The 16,689-nt window shown below is 35.1% G+C and overlaps 1 protein-coding gene and 1 long non-coding RNA gene across 4 annotated transcripts in view; one reads left to right on the forward strand and one right to left on the reverse strand.

Moving 5' to 3' along the window:
• Positions 1-312: 312 nt before the first annotated feature.
• Positions 313-3,146, reverse strand: LOC130248064 (uncharacterized). Its single transcript, XR_008839599.1, has 5 exons — positions 3,076-3,146; positions 2,614-2,664; positions 1,925-1,984; positions 963-1,102; positions 313-847 (listed from the first exon to the last, which is right to left on the reverse strand). It is a non-coding gene; the product is annotated as an uncharacterized LOC130248064 (long non-coding RNA).
• Positions 3,147-5,150: 2,004 nt separating this feature from the next.
• The window catches only part of rapgef2a (Rap guanine nucleotide exchange factor 2a), a 74,878-nt gene continuing 63,339 nt past the window's right edge, over positions 5,151-16,689 (forward strand). For all 3 annotated transcript variants that reach the window (XM_056460295.1, XM_056460307.1, XM_056460301.1), the window contains exon 1: positions 5,151-5,796. In XM_056460295.1, the coding sequence (XP_056316270.1) occupies positions 5,713-5,796 (84 nt within the window). In that variant the 5' untranslated portion in view covers positions 5,151-5,712. The remainder of the gene's footprint in view (positions 5,797-16,689) is intronic.

Consider the following 16,689-nt stretch of genomic DNA (forward strand, 5'->3'; position numbering starts at 1 on the left):
TATAAGCCAAAACGAATGAATGAATGAATAAGAGCATTACAGGAAAGCTACTCACTTAAAAAAGTTGGGTTAATAATAACCTTCTGTTAATAAAGACCTTCTGTTGGGTTATTGTAACCCAATCCATTGGGTTGATAAGGTTAACCCAACAATTTGGGTTATAAAAATAACTAATTTGTTGGGTTATTTTGCCAAAAAGTGGCTTAACCCCTAAATAATAATTTATTATTATTATTATTAATTATTATTATTATAGTAGTAGTCATCTTTATATGAAAATAAAAAATACACCGCTTTTATTACATTGGCAAAGCTTTATTTAAATCCATGAATTTAGTGCCACATCTTTCACAATAACAAACGCCTGAGAGCAGTTTAGTTCATCCCCAAGCAGCAGGACAAGAGGGTTCTGTCTCTGTTGCTCCTCCTCCTCTAAGTACTGAACGAAATACAAGTATACACACATGAATTAAATAATGTCCAACATTTGTCATAAATAATGCACCTAGAATTCGCAAATCAACAAATTCTTGTTTTGCCTCCTGGTACACTGAAAAAAATTATTCAAAGATGATTCCTTGGATTTACTCAATTTTTTTACGTTAAGTGGTTGTAAACAATTTATTTGGGCTGAATTTAAACCAACAAATCAAGTTGAACATTATTAAATTTAATTTGTTTGTTTAAATTCAACACAAATAAATTGTTTGCAACAGTTTTGCATGCAACACTTTTTTCAGTGTATGAGGGCCGAACCATCTTGCTGCACAATCTGTATGGCAGTGAAGAAATGATAGCTGGCTGAGTTGTTAAAGCGACATCTCCAAAGTGGGATCTCCAGGGCTGTCTTTATATCAAACAGAAAAAAACACAATAATTAAACTCAAAACAAGACCCTCATATCAAAGGTGAAATGCTACAAATTGGGATTAAAACAGAGCTGTTATGCAGGATTGTCTCACCAGATGAAATGTTTGCTTGAACTGGTAGATCCAAGGCTCTCTTCTTTTTTTGCAATACGAGAGAATCCGCAGTGATGCATCTCCCCAAACCTCAAAAAGTTTGTTTGGTGTGTGGGTATAACATACCTGTCCTGAGCAATCTAAAAAATAAATAAACAAAAACAGCACTTAAATCCACGCCATGCAAACAGTACACTGGATTTATTAAAGGGACATTTTACACAAAAATGGAAATTCTGTCATCAGTAATTCACCCTCCCCTTGTTCTAAATCTCTCCTCAGATGAACACAAAACATGATATTTTAAACAATATAGGTAACTAAACCATTCTTGGGCCACAGTGAAATTCCACAGCGTTTTTGTCTTCTGTTGAAGTCAGTCGGGAGTGGACTATTAAGTTTTTCATTTGCTTTGTCCTTTAAAGTTATCATTTGTGGTCAGCAGAAATAAATAAAAAAAAAATAAAAAAAAAATCAATCAACAACTTGAGGGTGAGTAAATGATGAATAAACGCAAAAATCAGGGAAACACCCATACACTACGGCCAATTTAGTTTATTAAATTTACCTATCCTGCATGCGTTTGGACTGTGAGGGACATGCAAACTTCACACAGCAATGCCAACTGACCCAGCTCCAGGACATGATGGATTCACCTCTGCTGCTGAATGAGGGTGTTTCACCGATTTTTGGGTGTATTCATCATTTACTCACCCTCAAGTTGTTGATTTATTTATTTTTTTTCTGCGGACCACAGATGATAACTTAAAGGACAAAGCAAATCAAAAACTTGATCGTCCCCACTGACTTCAACAGAGGAAAAAATGCTATGGAATTTCACACCAAGAATGGTTTAGTTACCTACTCCATATATCAAATAATGTTCGCTCCAACCTTAAAACAGAAATTTTAAACTTGCAAATGTACGCCGGACCAAATAACAACAAAAATCATGTATTTACCCAGTTTAGCAATGGAGAAAAGATAACTGGAAGGCTGGAAGTGGTCATCTTCAGGGGTACCTTAAACAGATAAAGAGAAAAAAAAACTATGAAAATGTGCTTTTAGCTGCATGATTAGTATTTTATGTGAGTTGTTAAGGTGCATCACATTTGCAAATTTGGTGGGCAAATAAGGTCCATTTTACATGGTCAATTGTGCACTGATGTTCATCAGTGTGCTTAATACTCATGCTCAGAAACTTCAGAAACAAGAGTGAAACTCTTGATCACAGATTTCTACTGAAATAACAGTCATAACGCAATAATTAATATAAATAAGTTAAGTAATATCTCAATTTGGTCAAATGTTCCAGGAGTGGAGTTCTAAAATTTCTGAACTGTGCTTAGACTCTATATCAGTCATCTGTACTTACCTGTGGCCTCATGCCTGAAACAGTCTAATACCAAATTCACACTGAAATAAGGCACAGAAACACTTTTGAAAGAGACATTTGTGTCTTTACACACTACCAATGCTGTTCAGAGAAGTATAAATGCATTTACAGAAGAATTACAAATGTATAATTTGATTTTAAGACATATGGTGATGTAAAGACACCTTTACAACATATGATACTGCTTAAGTGTGTGTATCTGTGCATTTTTACATCATGTACATATTACAAAATACAGAGCTGTTGTTTTCTCACCTCTTAACAAGATTATCAAGGAGGATTAAAGCTCGCTCTGTCCAGAGCAACCTACAATGAACAAACAAACAAAAAATAAAATAAACCACAAATTAACATGAGCTGACAGACAACATTTATCAGTTGAGTGGTCACAGCATCACCTGAATTGAAAACTGGGCAAGGACAGTGTATGTTTAAGGGCTTTGTATTATTGTTTATTAGCATATATTACTACTATTATTATACAAAGCTAGCAGATGTTACAATTCTTATGTGTATAATTTTTTAAGCTTATATTTAATTGTTGTATGACATATATAACCGATTAAACATTATTATTAGCATCTAACATCAGGGTTGTGGTTTCATCCCTGTATGTTAGTATAAGATGTAGGGAAAATGCAATTTTCAGGGCCTTCAATATAGTACACACAAACAGTAATAATACCATTTACCTTTCAATAGTTAATAATCAAGTACCTTGAAATGGATCATGAATCCTCTTCTGATAAAAGACGATGTAGCAAGCTTCTGCTCTGCTCTTGTCCAGGGTAACTCTCTCACGTTGCGATCCATTCAGCGCCCTCTAGCGGCGATTAATAACCAATAATAATATAATGCTCAGATTCCGTACTTCATGGGAAAACTAGCAACTTCCTGAACAAAATGTAGCACATATATGTGTCTATATCAGTATTTAATTGTTACAATATAGTTTCCTAGCGAAAGGACAGTGTTTTTAGACAACATAACATACCTTCAACAAGACTGGACGCGACTCCGGTTTGATGTCTCTGCTGGGTCCTAAAGACGATATTAACGGCGGAATATCTCAAATACGTGTATCATTTCCTCCAAAACAACTGTAGAGATGAACACGGAGGTAGAGAAAGCGTTTTTATCCGCATATAGATCGGCTATGAAGCTCGCATGCTTGTATTATCAATAATTAAGAGTCCAGGTGAAACTGATATATAAACCCCGACACGGAGAGGCAATTTGATTTAAAAAATAACAATATTACTGCATTAGAGCTTGCATAAACTTTATAACGCAAGAACAACATCACGTACGCATATTAATACAGCGGTTCTGTGTCAGTTCAATCAGTTGACTGTTGAAATTTCAAAATTGTAACCCAACTGGTTGAGTTATTAAATAAATAACCCAATTAAAAGTTTAAAATAACCCAACAAAGCACCAAATATTTTTAACTCAACCATTGAGTTAAATAAATAACCCAACGTTTTTTAGAGTGTACCTAACTCAAATCAGAGTCAATAGACGACAGTTCTTCATATAGTACCAAAAATGTGACACATTTTTGTTGTCACACATACGGAAAGATTTGAGCAGTGAGTCAACTTCTATCAGAAAATGTCATAAAGTAGGGATTGAAGCCATGCATTTTGTTTATGTATAAGAATATGCCAAACAAAAAAAGTTACTAATAAATTCTTTAGATGTATGTGCCGATTGAGTAATAACAATTAATTTCTTTTAAGCTAAACGATTGTGCAAAGGTAGGAGGGGTGTTCAAATAATGATACAAGTCGAACCAAAACTTCTGAACAAATTCATATAGAAAATAAATGTATTTTTTATTATTATTTTGTATTATTTTGTAGTTTCATCATCCTTACCAAAAAATGTACAAGTACTCAGAATGTCAACATGTTTGGAAATAAACAAGTTAACTGGATATATTTTATGCAATATTTTAAGTGGATTTCTTTAGTTTTATTAGGAGAAAAGTATGAGACAACAACCAAGCTTTTCTCTGGTCTATATTATTAATTAATGTCACCCAAGAACTGTCAAATTTCACAATATGCAGTTAACCATTTGATGAAACATTCTGCAACACTTTCAAAATACTTAATTCTGTATGACTTCCTCGTGGGGACCAACAAAATAATCTAATTAAAAATCCCCACTATGTCAGAAATTGCACAGTATAATGTCGCAAAATGGAAAACTAGTAGAAAAAAAAAGAAAACCACACACACAAACACACAACATTAGTCATTAAAAAAAATTATATTTCATCATTATAAAGATATATTTTAGTCTATAAATAGCATATATATATATATATATATATATATATATATATATATATATATATATATATATATATATATATATATATATATATATATAATTTTTTTTTTTTTTATATATATACCATTACTTTCCATAAACACAATGAAATGAGGACAGGGGATGTAAGAGGGAAAATATTTTGAAATATCAGTTGATGTGTTAACATTTTCAATTTTGTATTTTCAACGTGTATTATGTTACAGTAACCATTGTTTTAACATAAGATTGTATACGTTGGCTTGTAGTTAAATCTTTTATTTTTTCATTTCTTTATATTTTTATATCAAAAGTAATTTTAATTTTAACCCAATAAAACTGTTTTTAATCTGAATCTACCTTGACGTTCCAATAGTGTCCACTAGGGGCGCTACAGATCCGCCGTTTAATTCTTACTTCAACTCTTGTGAATCACAGCGTTGTCACCGGTCCAGTTTCACCCCGCCCGTCCGTTTGGAGTCTGTCGCACAGTCGCTATGGACGCACGTCACTTCGTAAAACTACCCGCACTTGGGATATCATTTGTTTATTGTAGGCTCTTCTGCTGAGGAGGAGACCCGCCGGACGCGGAGTGATGAACAGCGACCCCGAAACAACGGAGTTTACGCCTGTAACGTTATATCCGTGAACCTCCATCTGGACACAAGAGAATGCCAGACATTTCTGGACGTTTTAGTTGCTAATTAATTGCTTCAATGATGTTACTCGATACAGATGTGGTTCTGTTACACTATCATCTTGTCGCTGTCTATGGGAAAAGATTATTAAGCGCTATAAACTTTTAACTTTGTGCTCTGAATGTTAACTGTTACGCCGCTAAGAGGATCTACTGTTACCCGAGCTCTGAACACAACTCCAGACCGGGGCTCGAAACCCGGCCCGCTTCGAGACATTTTTTTTTGTCATTAAGGGAACTTGAGTTTGTTACAAATGACTACTCTTTGAAAAAAATGAGTCGAAATCGCTAGAGGAAATGAACGAGCGTTAATAAAGGAGATCTATTGTTACATGTGAATGCACGCGGACAGAATGGCGTCATATGTGGACAATAGTTTTCGGCACGCGATCATGAAGATCCCAGCCGACAGGACGCAACAGGTAAGAGACATACTACTGTATTAATGCTGCCTAAATGGGGAACAAACGCAGTTTGCTGATACACAATAACTAAAGTGTCCGTTTAGGGAAACAGTTTATATGAATCGATGTAAACAATCCAAACTGACTTTAAAACGTCTCAGTGCAACAGTTTTAACAACACAAGTTGTCTTGCAACGCCTCACTTTAGTTGTTCTACCACAAAAAAATCTTGCACAACTCAAGCTAAAATACAACTTCTTAATAAGTTGGTCCATACAACTCGAACACGGTTTACTCAATTTAGGCTGACTCACATCAAAACGTCTCAACTGTATGTTTATGCAACTAAAAAAGGTGACTTGCAACTTAAGCTGACTTGCATCTCAGAGTTTTTTTATACTCTAATAAATGCATTGTGCAATTCAAGCTGCCTTAGAACATCTCAACATATTGATTAACATTTTATCAATTACATTTTTTTAGTTTATACAACTAGAAAGTTGTTTATACAACTGAAGATGACTTACAACTTGTCAACAAGATCATTTATATAATTCAAGCTGACTTACAAAGTCTTCTGTCTCAATATTGTTTACGCAACTAGAAAATAGTTTATGTAACTAAAGCTGGCTTAAAACATCTCAATTCAATTGTTTGGTAAACTGACTTTAAACAGACAGCATCTGAATAATTTGGTTTATAAAACTAGGAAACTACTTATGCATGTAAATTTGACCTAGAACATCAATTTATCTATGTATGCCAATAGAAGAAAGTGTTATGCAATGGTTTATACAACACAAGCCGACTTCTAAAGTTTCAAGGAAACAGTTTATACATCTTAAACTGACTTGAAATGTCTCCAGGAAACAGTTAGACATTTTCATACACAGTTGATTTGAGTTCTCTAGTGGGCTCGGACTTTAGATACATAATTTCATTTAGACCAGCTTGTATGAAGACGGCAAGTAATTTTGGCCATTTGTGGTGTCTCTTTAGTATGTAACCAAAACAGTCAAGTCAAGCGTCTTACTGTTTTGTTCCACATCTCTGCTCAGTTTTGTTGTAATCAGAGCCACAAGGTTTTTTTTAAGCGTTGCTTAATATAGTCTCACTCATCAGAGCTGTAAGGACCTTGTCGCTGTGGTATTTCAGACGCATATTACTCATCTGTCGGAAAGAAGTATTTCCTCACCATGCCCTGCAGTCCAGACTAGATCATCCTCATTTAAACCAGCTGCAATAAACAAACGTCGCAGCACCATTTAGCTCCAGACCACAAGCTCATTAGAGTTTCAACTTTGTAAACTACTAGCATTGTTTGAATGTCTGAGCCCTCTGAAACTCCTGCCTGTGGCCACGTAAAACTGCATTTGAGTTCTGTGTGTGGGTCCTCTGGTTTGCGCGTTGTGGACCAAGGAATTTAATGAATCAAAGGAATGTGAGGAATGTAGTTTATAGTGTGGAGCCTTGAGTTTTGGACCCCTGTGTTCTTCCATGAAGATTTAAAGCCGTTCGTTTAAGAAAGTCATGTTTTGTTTCTTATTAGCGTAATATGGTACACCACTGAAGGCCAATAGGTATACTCTAGCTATGGAAGGATTATAGATCAGACTCTGGCACCTCGGATTCCCAGGAGTCTCAGGCCCTGTTTACACTAATACATTTTAGTTTTAAAATACATACGTTTTGTTAGGGTTACACCTTCTGTCCAAACTAATCCAGAGTTTTTGAGTGTTTTGGATACCCTAAAGAGGTCGTTTTGGTTTTAAAACGCTGCTGCTGCGTCTTAATGTGGTTGGGGGAAAACAAAGACATCTGAAAACTTTTTCCTCAGTATTAAGTGCACAAAGTTCAGTCTTGCACCCTTTCCTTAAGTTTAGACTTCGCAAGTTTGATATGGAAAACAAACCCCTGAGGACACTTTGGGTAAAAACAGGGTACTTTTATAACGTCATTCATATTACACTGGCTACTTTGTTTCACTATCTTAACAATAAAATGAAAACATGATATAAGGAACTGCCTATTTTCATTTTGATATTAACTTAACAGACACCAAATCTGTTGAGGCGTCATGTAGCTACATATTTTTATTTTTGGTCGTCATCTATACTGTATACATATTTATAACAAAACAGAGCCTATAACATAACTGCCTCCTTTAATTTTTCATTGAAAATACGAAACATACCCTCTCTTTTGCTGAATATTAGTTTTAATAATCAATAATGGCCATTATAAAAGTATAACGTACAATAAGTTTATTCATTATAGAAAATAAAGGCAAGCAATCAGTCAAATGTGTAGAATCAGTGTACGTGGTTAAATTAATATATTAACTTCTCTTTGCGCTCAGCCAAAACAAGTTACTTGAGAACGGGTAATTAATTCAAAAGACCAAAGAGTCATTAGATAGAGACAAGATGAATTAAATATTACGTTTCACAACTATAGTGAGATGAAATCCAGCGATATATCCTTGATGAACTGTCCGACCTGCGCTGCTCTCACCTGGGAAGGTGTGCTCAACTGCCTGGAGCACAGACGTGTGCATACGATGCAGCGCATGCCATAGTGTGTCTGTGGTCACATGATGCGCGTTTTCAGCAGTGTAGTGTGGACGGAGGAACGACAGTGTGGACGTGTTTTTCTTTCTAAAACACCGTTTTAAAACTAAAATGTAGTAGTGTAAACAGGGCCTCAAGCTGAGAGACACCCAGAAACCACTGTGTGAAAGCCACTGAAGGCCAGTGTGATATAAATGAAGAGATAAGCACCAACACTGTCTGGGAACATTTGATCTTGTAAACTACCTTTTTGCATAATTAAGTAATAACATTGCGTGTCTGACTGGGTTAATGACCAAAATGTAGTTTAAATCAGGCAGGAGTTGATCTATTAGCTACCGTTGTTGTGTGCTTATAACAATAAATTTCTAAAGTTTTCATTAGGATTTTTAGTAGTAAAGGTATATAAACAACTTTAAATAAGTGTTAGCGCAATGATAAATGGGGAATTATTAAGCTAGTTCACTTGCTAAGAGGTTTTGATATGTTATTCACGTGGGGCCTTGTGGTAATCAGATTAACATGTTAAAGTAGTTTGGTCAAGGACCAGCAGCATTACTGCTAAAGCTTTTTGTTTTGTCTGTGTTTCACATAATATTCATATATTTCTAAGTTGAAGTAATTAATGACTCAAAGAGTGATGTTGACAAATGCTCATTGCACCGTTTATATTTGTTATTATATCATTGTGGTTAGATGTAGACTATTTATATCGGTTAGTCACACTAACTGTTGTTTCAAAAACACCCAATTTGCTAATAGAATTGCGTCAGAAGTGATGGAAACCTCATGTATTAGTCATGATTGGTGATTTAAACATGGTAAGGAAAATTTTTTATGGTAGTTTAAACCACTTTTAGTTGCATTTGCACTCATTAATGTGATAAATCAATTATGAACCATTTGTATTGGTTAAATACCATTTTATTGTTTTTTTTAAATATGTTTTTAACTACATGATAGTCATTTCACTACATGGATCATTTCATTTTGTGTAATCCTTGGGTTTTCCCTACTACCCCATGTAAATGCAGTCATGGGTTCGAAGTAACTGTTCAGTTTACATGCAATTGCAAAATAATATATGCAAATTTCATTCCATGCTGACTTTAAATATACAAATTGTTTTGTTAATAGATAGGCTTTTTTATTTTATTATTATTATTTTTTTGTTAGTTGGTGGAGTAGATTGTAGTATAGCAGTGGTGAGAAGGAAGACAGGAACTTATATGATGGAAATAGGTTATAATTGGATGTCGCCAGAAGTGTTTCTAGTCATCCATTAAGAATGTGGTAGTTCGTTATCCGTCATTTTCCTGTTTCCTTTTTTTGTTTACTGTAAGGGTGGCTGAAAAAGGCAAAATAATAACATCATAATAAAAAAATAAAAAAACTGGAAAATCACAATTCTTTATTTTATTATGATTCTTAGTGATGTTGGTTTTGCTGTTCTATAAGAACAAATTTTCTTCTTTTAAAAACCTTATTTTAAAATCTTTAATTTTTTTAGAGGCAAAGATACAACAAAGAGCAAAGATTAACATTACAAATACACACAAATAAAACAAATGGTGGTTTATTTTTCAGGCTCAGTGTTTAGCAGTAGCATTTAAGAAATAGAAATTGAATGAACAAATATAGAAGTAATTGTTTTGTTACTTGATTAATATTAATGGTATAGTTGGCACACAAATAAAAAAATTCAGTCATTTATTTACAGACACAGTTGTCAGTGGTACTTTGGGTTTGGAATAGGCATGGGCCGGTCTTAGATTCTGTCTGTATGATAACCTTGGTTAAAAATGTCACTGTATTGTGATTACTGCTCTAAAATAAATTCTTTTTAAATGTCTGGGTAAAAACAAAAACTTTTCCCCCATTGAACACAATATATTTTATTTTGAGAAACATTTAAAATATTTTTGAGCAGTAAACACGTCAGGCTAAATAATTGAAATGAATCATTGACTGTCTTCATTAAAACACCGATTACTTTACAATTTAAGACAGCATCTTTGGATATCTTTTCTGCTGGAGATACTGTAAAAAAAAATCTTACACATACCTTAAGAGAAAACTTTGCCGGTTTTAAAACCTTGAGAGTTAAGAGATAAGAGTTGACTCATGGTAGAAAAAATTTTGTAGATTTTTATTTGATTTAACAGTTTTGCATTTGAGGAAAAATCTTTGTTATGGATGTGACTCCTTTCCGTTATGGATGTGACAGATGTGAAATTGCCACTTTTGTGACTTTTGTAAATTAAATATACTTGTTTGAAAACGTTGACAGACTTTTTGAGTACATTTTTTACATTTTCAGTAATGTAAAGGCCCGTTTCCACTGAGTGGTAAGATTCGGTTTGGTACGCTTTTATGGCCGTTTCCACTGTCAAAAAGCGTACCGAACCGAACTGTACTGTACCACTTTTTCGGCACCCTTTCGAAAGGGTACCAAAAGGCGGAGCCACACGCGCAGCTGAAAGCTATTGATTTACAGAGAGGCGTCATTCACTTACGCAACAAGCCAGAATGAAAACAAAAAAAACCGCCATGTTTGAAATACACAGCCAACGAGACATTACAGCGGAATGATATATATATATATATATATATATATATATATATAAAGGAGCACATTATTATTCAGCAAACATGAACAAAATGCCATGTATAATCTTCACATTTTGGACTAATATGAACTAGGCATGTGCCGGTATCACATTTTCATGCTGCGATTAATTGATTGAGCTTTTATCACGGTATACGGTATTATCACGATATTGTAATTTTACTAGAGAAACAGGTAAAAAAACACAAAAAACTTCAGTTTCGTCAACTTAGTAAGTTTAATAACTTTTTAATTAACTAAAAGTACTTCAAACATTTAAATACAAATAAATATAAATAAAACAATACACAATATAAAAGTAAACTTGAGCAATTATATCAAAGTGAATGTGCAAAGGGAAACCGTCTTCGATCAGCAATCCCTCTGCATTTTTTTGGAACCCAAAATATTTCCAAACCTCTGACTTTACCCTTTTTGATTGTTTACATCAGAGTGCGCATCAGTTCTGCACAGCATATACGCAGTGTTTCTTCAAGCGGTTGATGGAAAATAAGCTGAAGGGGGATAAATTGTCGGCAGCGTTCCTCCTTCCGCCATGCTTCTTCTTCGTGTGAGGATTATAGTGCGGTAGCAGCGGCGGCGCGCACACAGTGCTTCTACATGTGGGGATTGTTTACATCAGAGTGCACATCAGTTCTGCGCAGCATATACGCAGTGTTTCTTCAAGCGGTTGATGGAAAATAACCTAAGGTGCGTTCTAAGAATATAAATTCGGATCTATTATTTTTCACGGTATTTTGAAGTGCCCGCGATAACAATATCGTGCATATTCATTACCGTTATCGCATTACCGAATACCGGCACAAGCCTAATATGAACTGGGAATGACGGAATTACTCTCTAACAGAAGCTACATGTGCTGCTGAAGATTACAGACACAGATAAGAGGTTTTCACTGACTGTAGGCTATATTTTGTGTTGTTTTGAACCTAAATACGGACGAAAATGTCTGCTGTGTATAGTTCTTCTGTAGTTGGTAACATATCAGAGACTGTAAGGGGCTGTATGTGTTTATATATGTTCATTTATTTAGTTATTTAATATAATTACAGACGTTACAGTAGGCTGTTTCGCACTGATCATTGATCTGCAGTTATAATCAACTCATGTTCATAGAAAAGTTAGTAATAAACATTTCTACACAAGTATTTATGTGTATGAAGCATCTGTTTTGTGAGAAGCGCTTCTCATATGATATGTAAGTGACCCGTACAGCTTTATTGTAGACATTTCCTCGAGCGAGAATGACGTCGACTGAAACTTTCTGTCATATACCATGCCCACCAAAAGGGTACCCATGTTAGTGGAAACGCAAGCCTGATAAAGGTGACCCGTACCAAACCGTACCGTACCAGTCAGTGGAAACGAGCCATAAAATACAAGAATACACAAATTTGAAAGGGGTTTGCTATATTGGTGACAACATAATTTTTTTTCATGGCAAGGTTGACATTTGCATGGAATTGCTCATATATATGTCATTTCTTCCTGTGCTCTGTCTATTTCACATGCCTATTTTTGTTTTCAGTCTCATACATGGTTTAGTTGCCATGCTGCCCACAATGAGAGCGGAAAACCACATTGAACCTTACTTTTTTTTGTCTGACATAACATTCTCATGACTTCGGTGTGTGTGTGCGCATGTAGAAGGTAGTGTGTTTGTGTGCCGTTTCATCTTATCCATAAACATTTGAGGATATTGAAGCTTTGGTCTCACTAGAGACACCTTTCTCTTCTCCGTTATGTAACCAATTGTCTGTTTTCCCCGGCCAGTTATTATGTTTATAAACCTGTTATTTCCATGAGCACACATGCATACTGGAGCAAGTGTGTGTGCAACAGGGACTTTAGAGTTTTAAGGTGTTACTTCCCCATGTAATGACCCCAGCCTTGTTGTGCTTGCTTGTGAGAGCAACAGGAAAAGAGCTAAAGAATGAGGTGTACTCGGATAGGAAAGGAGTAGAAGAAAGAGAGGAAGAGGGTAAAGGAGAGACCAACAGAAAAGAGAAAACAACTTTTACACACAAGTTTTTAAACTTTTTAATTGTTTAGTGTTAGTTGGGTTGTAATTCTATAAGGAATAAGTGGGGCTAATGAATCTGAATCGTCCACATGTCTTGCGCTTCAGACTAGTGTGTTTATAATAATACATTTAAATGAAAATAATATGATAAAGAAAATGCCAATTTGCAACATCAAGCAGCATAAGGAGCTGTTTTGTACGGCTAAAAATCTGGAAGTGAATGAGACCGGAAGTCTGGGTTACAGCGGCCATGCCTGGTGACAGTGGCCATTAGGATTGACCAATATGGTTATTGCTGATGTACATTAGGGCTGAGAATTATCATTATCGCAGTAATTGTATATGCAGTATCTATATCGCAGAGAAGTGCAATAAATGTAACTAATTTTAGTGCCGAGCGTTTGTGTACTTGCTACATAGGTTGTTTATCCAAATCTCACCAGATCAGATGGGGCCTTTACTACCTTCAACTCCACCAAATGCTTTTAGATGAAAATAGAGCTCAAAATAAATACTAATGCTGGGAGACGAGAACAGCCAATGAGATGAATAAATCAATAAATACAACTTCAGTGGCTCCAAAAATTTTCTGTGTTCTGAGCTGTGGCTGCTGGTAAACTATAAGCTCAACATTGCACTTCCTGCGACGTGACAATTACAGATGTGCACATTGTGATATCGATGCTGAAAAGATGTATTGTGCAGCCCTGCATTTTTGTCTAGTTGACTTGTGTTTGATTGTTTTCATAAGCTTCAAAAGAGCATGTGTCATGTGCTTCAACGTGGAACAAATTCATTCAAAATGAATTTCATACTCTTGCTTTTGAGCTTTCTCTGAAAAGTATAGCCATAAGTATGACACAACATTTTTTTCCATTGTGCCACATACAATATCTTATATACCACCCACACAGATCTCATAATTTCATTTCTTGGATCCATAAAAGTACTGTTTCCTCTGGATGATGATTTAATGTGGGACATCTGTTTGTCAGGGTTTTCTAAATCTTTTAAGTTTGCTGATGTATTGGAAACAGGCATCAAATCCCAAAAGAAGCATCTGCTTAGATTACTTTTGATTTATTATGTGTGTTGTAGTCTTTGTTAGGAGGCTTGGTGAGTATTGAGAACAAAAAAACAAGAGGGTTTTGAAGAATTTAAGCTCTTCAATGAGCACATGTATACCTGGTTACTCATTAACTGGATTTTTAGTGCTTTTGCTACCATTAAATAGAAAATGTGACACCTTTTTTCACAAAATGTAAACTTTTTTTAAGGAAAAGCACTTATGGTTTCAAAAGAGAAGCAAACAACATTTGTATGTTCTAATTTTACTTTTGTGGCATTGTGTAAAAAATGAACTTTGAAACCGATTTGCATTCTTCTGAAACCCATTAGCCTTGCAGTTTCATAACAATAGCTTCATTTCCTCCCTCTAGGCTGTTTTTGTGTAGTAGTGAATTAGTGAGTGAGGCTTGCTGAAATGCCTTTTTGAGAAATTCAGTCACATGTTGTTTCAGTTTTAAGAATGAAACGCTTCTGAACTGTTATCTTTTTTGTTGCAAAAAAATATTTATTATTTAAACATCTGCTAGTTATTGCTATTGAAAGTCATTTTAAAATCATATAACATGGGTTAACTTTTATTTTTGCCCCAATATACGTTAGCCATATTTTCAAGAATATGATATGAAACGTACTGCATTGTGTATTTGGCTGTAAATAATGTAGAGAAGTTAACCTCAAGCAAGCACACTATGCACAAAGTGCAGACACTTTGCCGAATGAAGAGGCATGTGAGTATTTATAGCACATTTCCACACATGCCACTAGTTTTGCTTTAAATACATTTGTTGCATGTTCATTTATAGTAAACGCCACTCTAATTTCTGTGTTTTATCATAATATTTCATTCGTTTTTCTGTGCTAAATGCTATTTCTGTTTGTTCATTCAAAGCTTTTTGTTATGTAATACTTGTGTTTAATGTGTAGGCAAGGGTAGGGATGCAACGATTATAGATTTTGGTTTTATGATTATAGTCTGAGGAATGATCACAGTTTCATGGTGATCACGATTATTATGCATTCGTTATTTTTAAAAGACTACTAGTTTAGAAATCACATGAAAACTTATATTTTAAAGTGTTGTTTATTGCTGCTCAGTAACTAAGTAATACTGCACAAAATAATAATAACAACAAACAATAGTCCATTTCTCTTTGGATATGATTGTAAGTGTAAGCTTTTGGCTTTTAAACATAAGTAATAATTTTACACTAAAAATGAATGACAGAACAATGAATAAATGAGTAAATAAAACTAATTTAAAAAATGTATTTGTCTTATGTAAATGTAAGCTATATATTAGCTAAGTATTTCCCTTTTAAAGAGAACAAATGTAGTCAAAAGCTAAAGTCTGAAAGGCACTTTTGATCAACTGTTACAAAATGAAAATACCAAACAATTTATGTATTTATTTTTCTCTTTGCAGTAGAAATGTGTATATTACCTACGAAGTTTGAAGCTGATCGGTCAGTTCTTGTCATATAACTCATGGTGTGTTCGTGGCATTCTTTCAGCTAGTGCGCCGTGTGTGTGTCGCATCGCTGCCAATATGCACACATGCCGCATGCCTCCATTCGAAATAATGAATTTGTGTGCGCAACAGACGGGATATTTGAACGGCCCTTAGTTAATATTCTCAGTCATAGTTAAAGTCAACCTTCAATCCAGTGTGTGTGCGTATTGTGTACAACCTTTAGTTGCTGCAGTTTTGTTCTGTGTAGAAATGCGGTGTTGAGAAGACTGCGATTTTTAATTAACCATGACAAAATATTCATTCATTCATTTTCTTTTCGGCTTAGTCCCTTCATTAATCTGTGGTTGCCACAGTGGAATGAACCGCCAACTTATCCAGCACATGTTTTCCGTGGCAGATGCCCTTCCAGTCGCAACCCATCACTGGGGAAACACCCATACACTCCCATTCACACACACACACACACACACTATGGAGAATTTAGCTTACTCAAATTACCTATAGCGCATGTCTTGTGGGGGAAGCCGGAGCACGTGAACACGGGAACTACATACAAACTCCACACAGAAATGCCAACTGACCCAGCTGAGGCGTGAACCAGTGACCTTCTTGCTGTGAGGGGACTGCGCTACGCACTGTGCCACTGTGCTGCCCACCATGAATTAAAGCATGGTTAATAGTGAAATCGGTTAATCATTGCATCTGGGTTATTTTCCAGATAATACACCTAATGTTTCATGCGAACAGAAAACCAGACTTTATATTAGTTGTTAAATATCAATTGAGCAATATGTTGCATGCCTTAGATCTTATAAATGGCCAGTCTGAAGGATACATCACAGAAACATAGAAAAAGAGCATTGCTGGATGTGTTGGAAAAGTTTTCTCTTATCTTTTTTTTTTTTTTTGAGCATGAGGCCAAATTGTCAGCTGTGATCCATTTACTTGTTTCCCAGTACTTTGATGACATCATAAAGGTCAGCAGTGAAGCTGAATTGGAGTATTTTTAGAAAGGGATGTTTCCGTTTTTACCCCCTGTTATGCCCATTGAGCATGTGAGTGGAAGCAAGAGTCATTTCTCTTATCCTGACACTTGTTTTTCTGTTCCTCTCTCCCGTTATTAAAGTGATTTGTCAGTGCTGATAAGTGC

Source organism: Danio aesculapii, chromosome 1 (assembly GCF_903798145.1).
Source record: "Danio aesculapii chromosome 1, fDanAes4.1, whole genome shotgun sequence".
Classification (NCBI taxonomy): domain Eukaryota; kingdom Metazoa; phylum Chordata; class Actinopteri; order Cypriniformes; family Danionidae; genus Danio; species Danio aesculapii.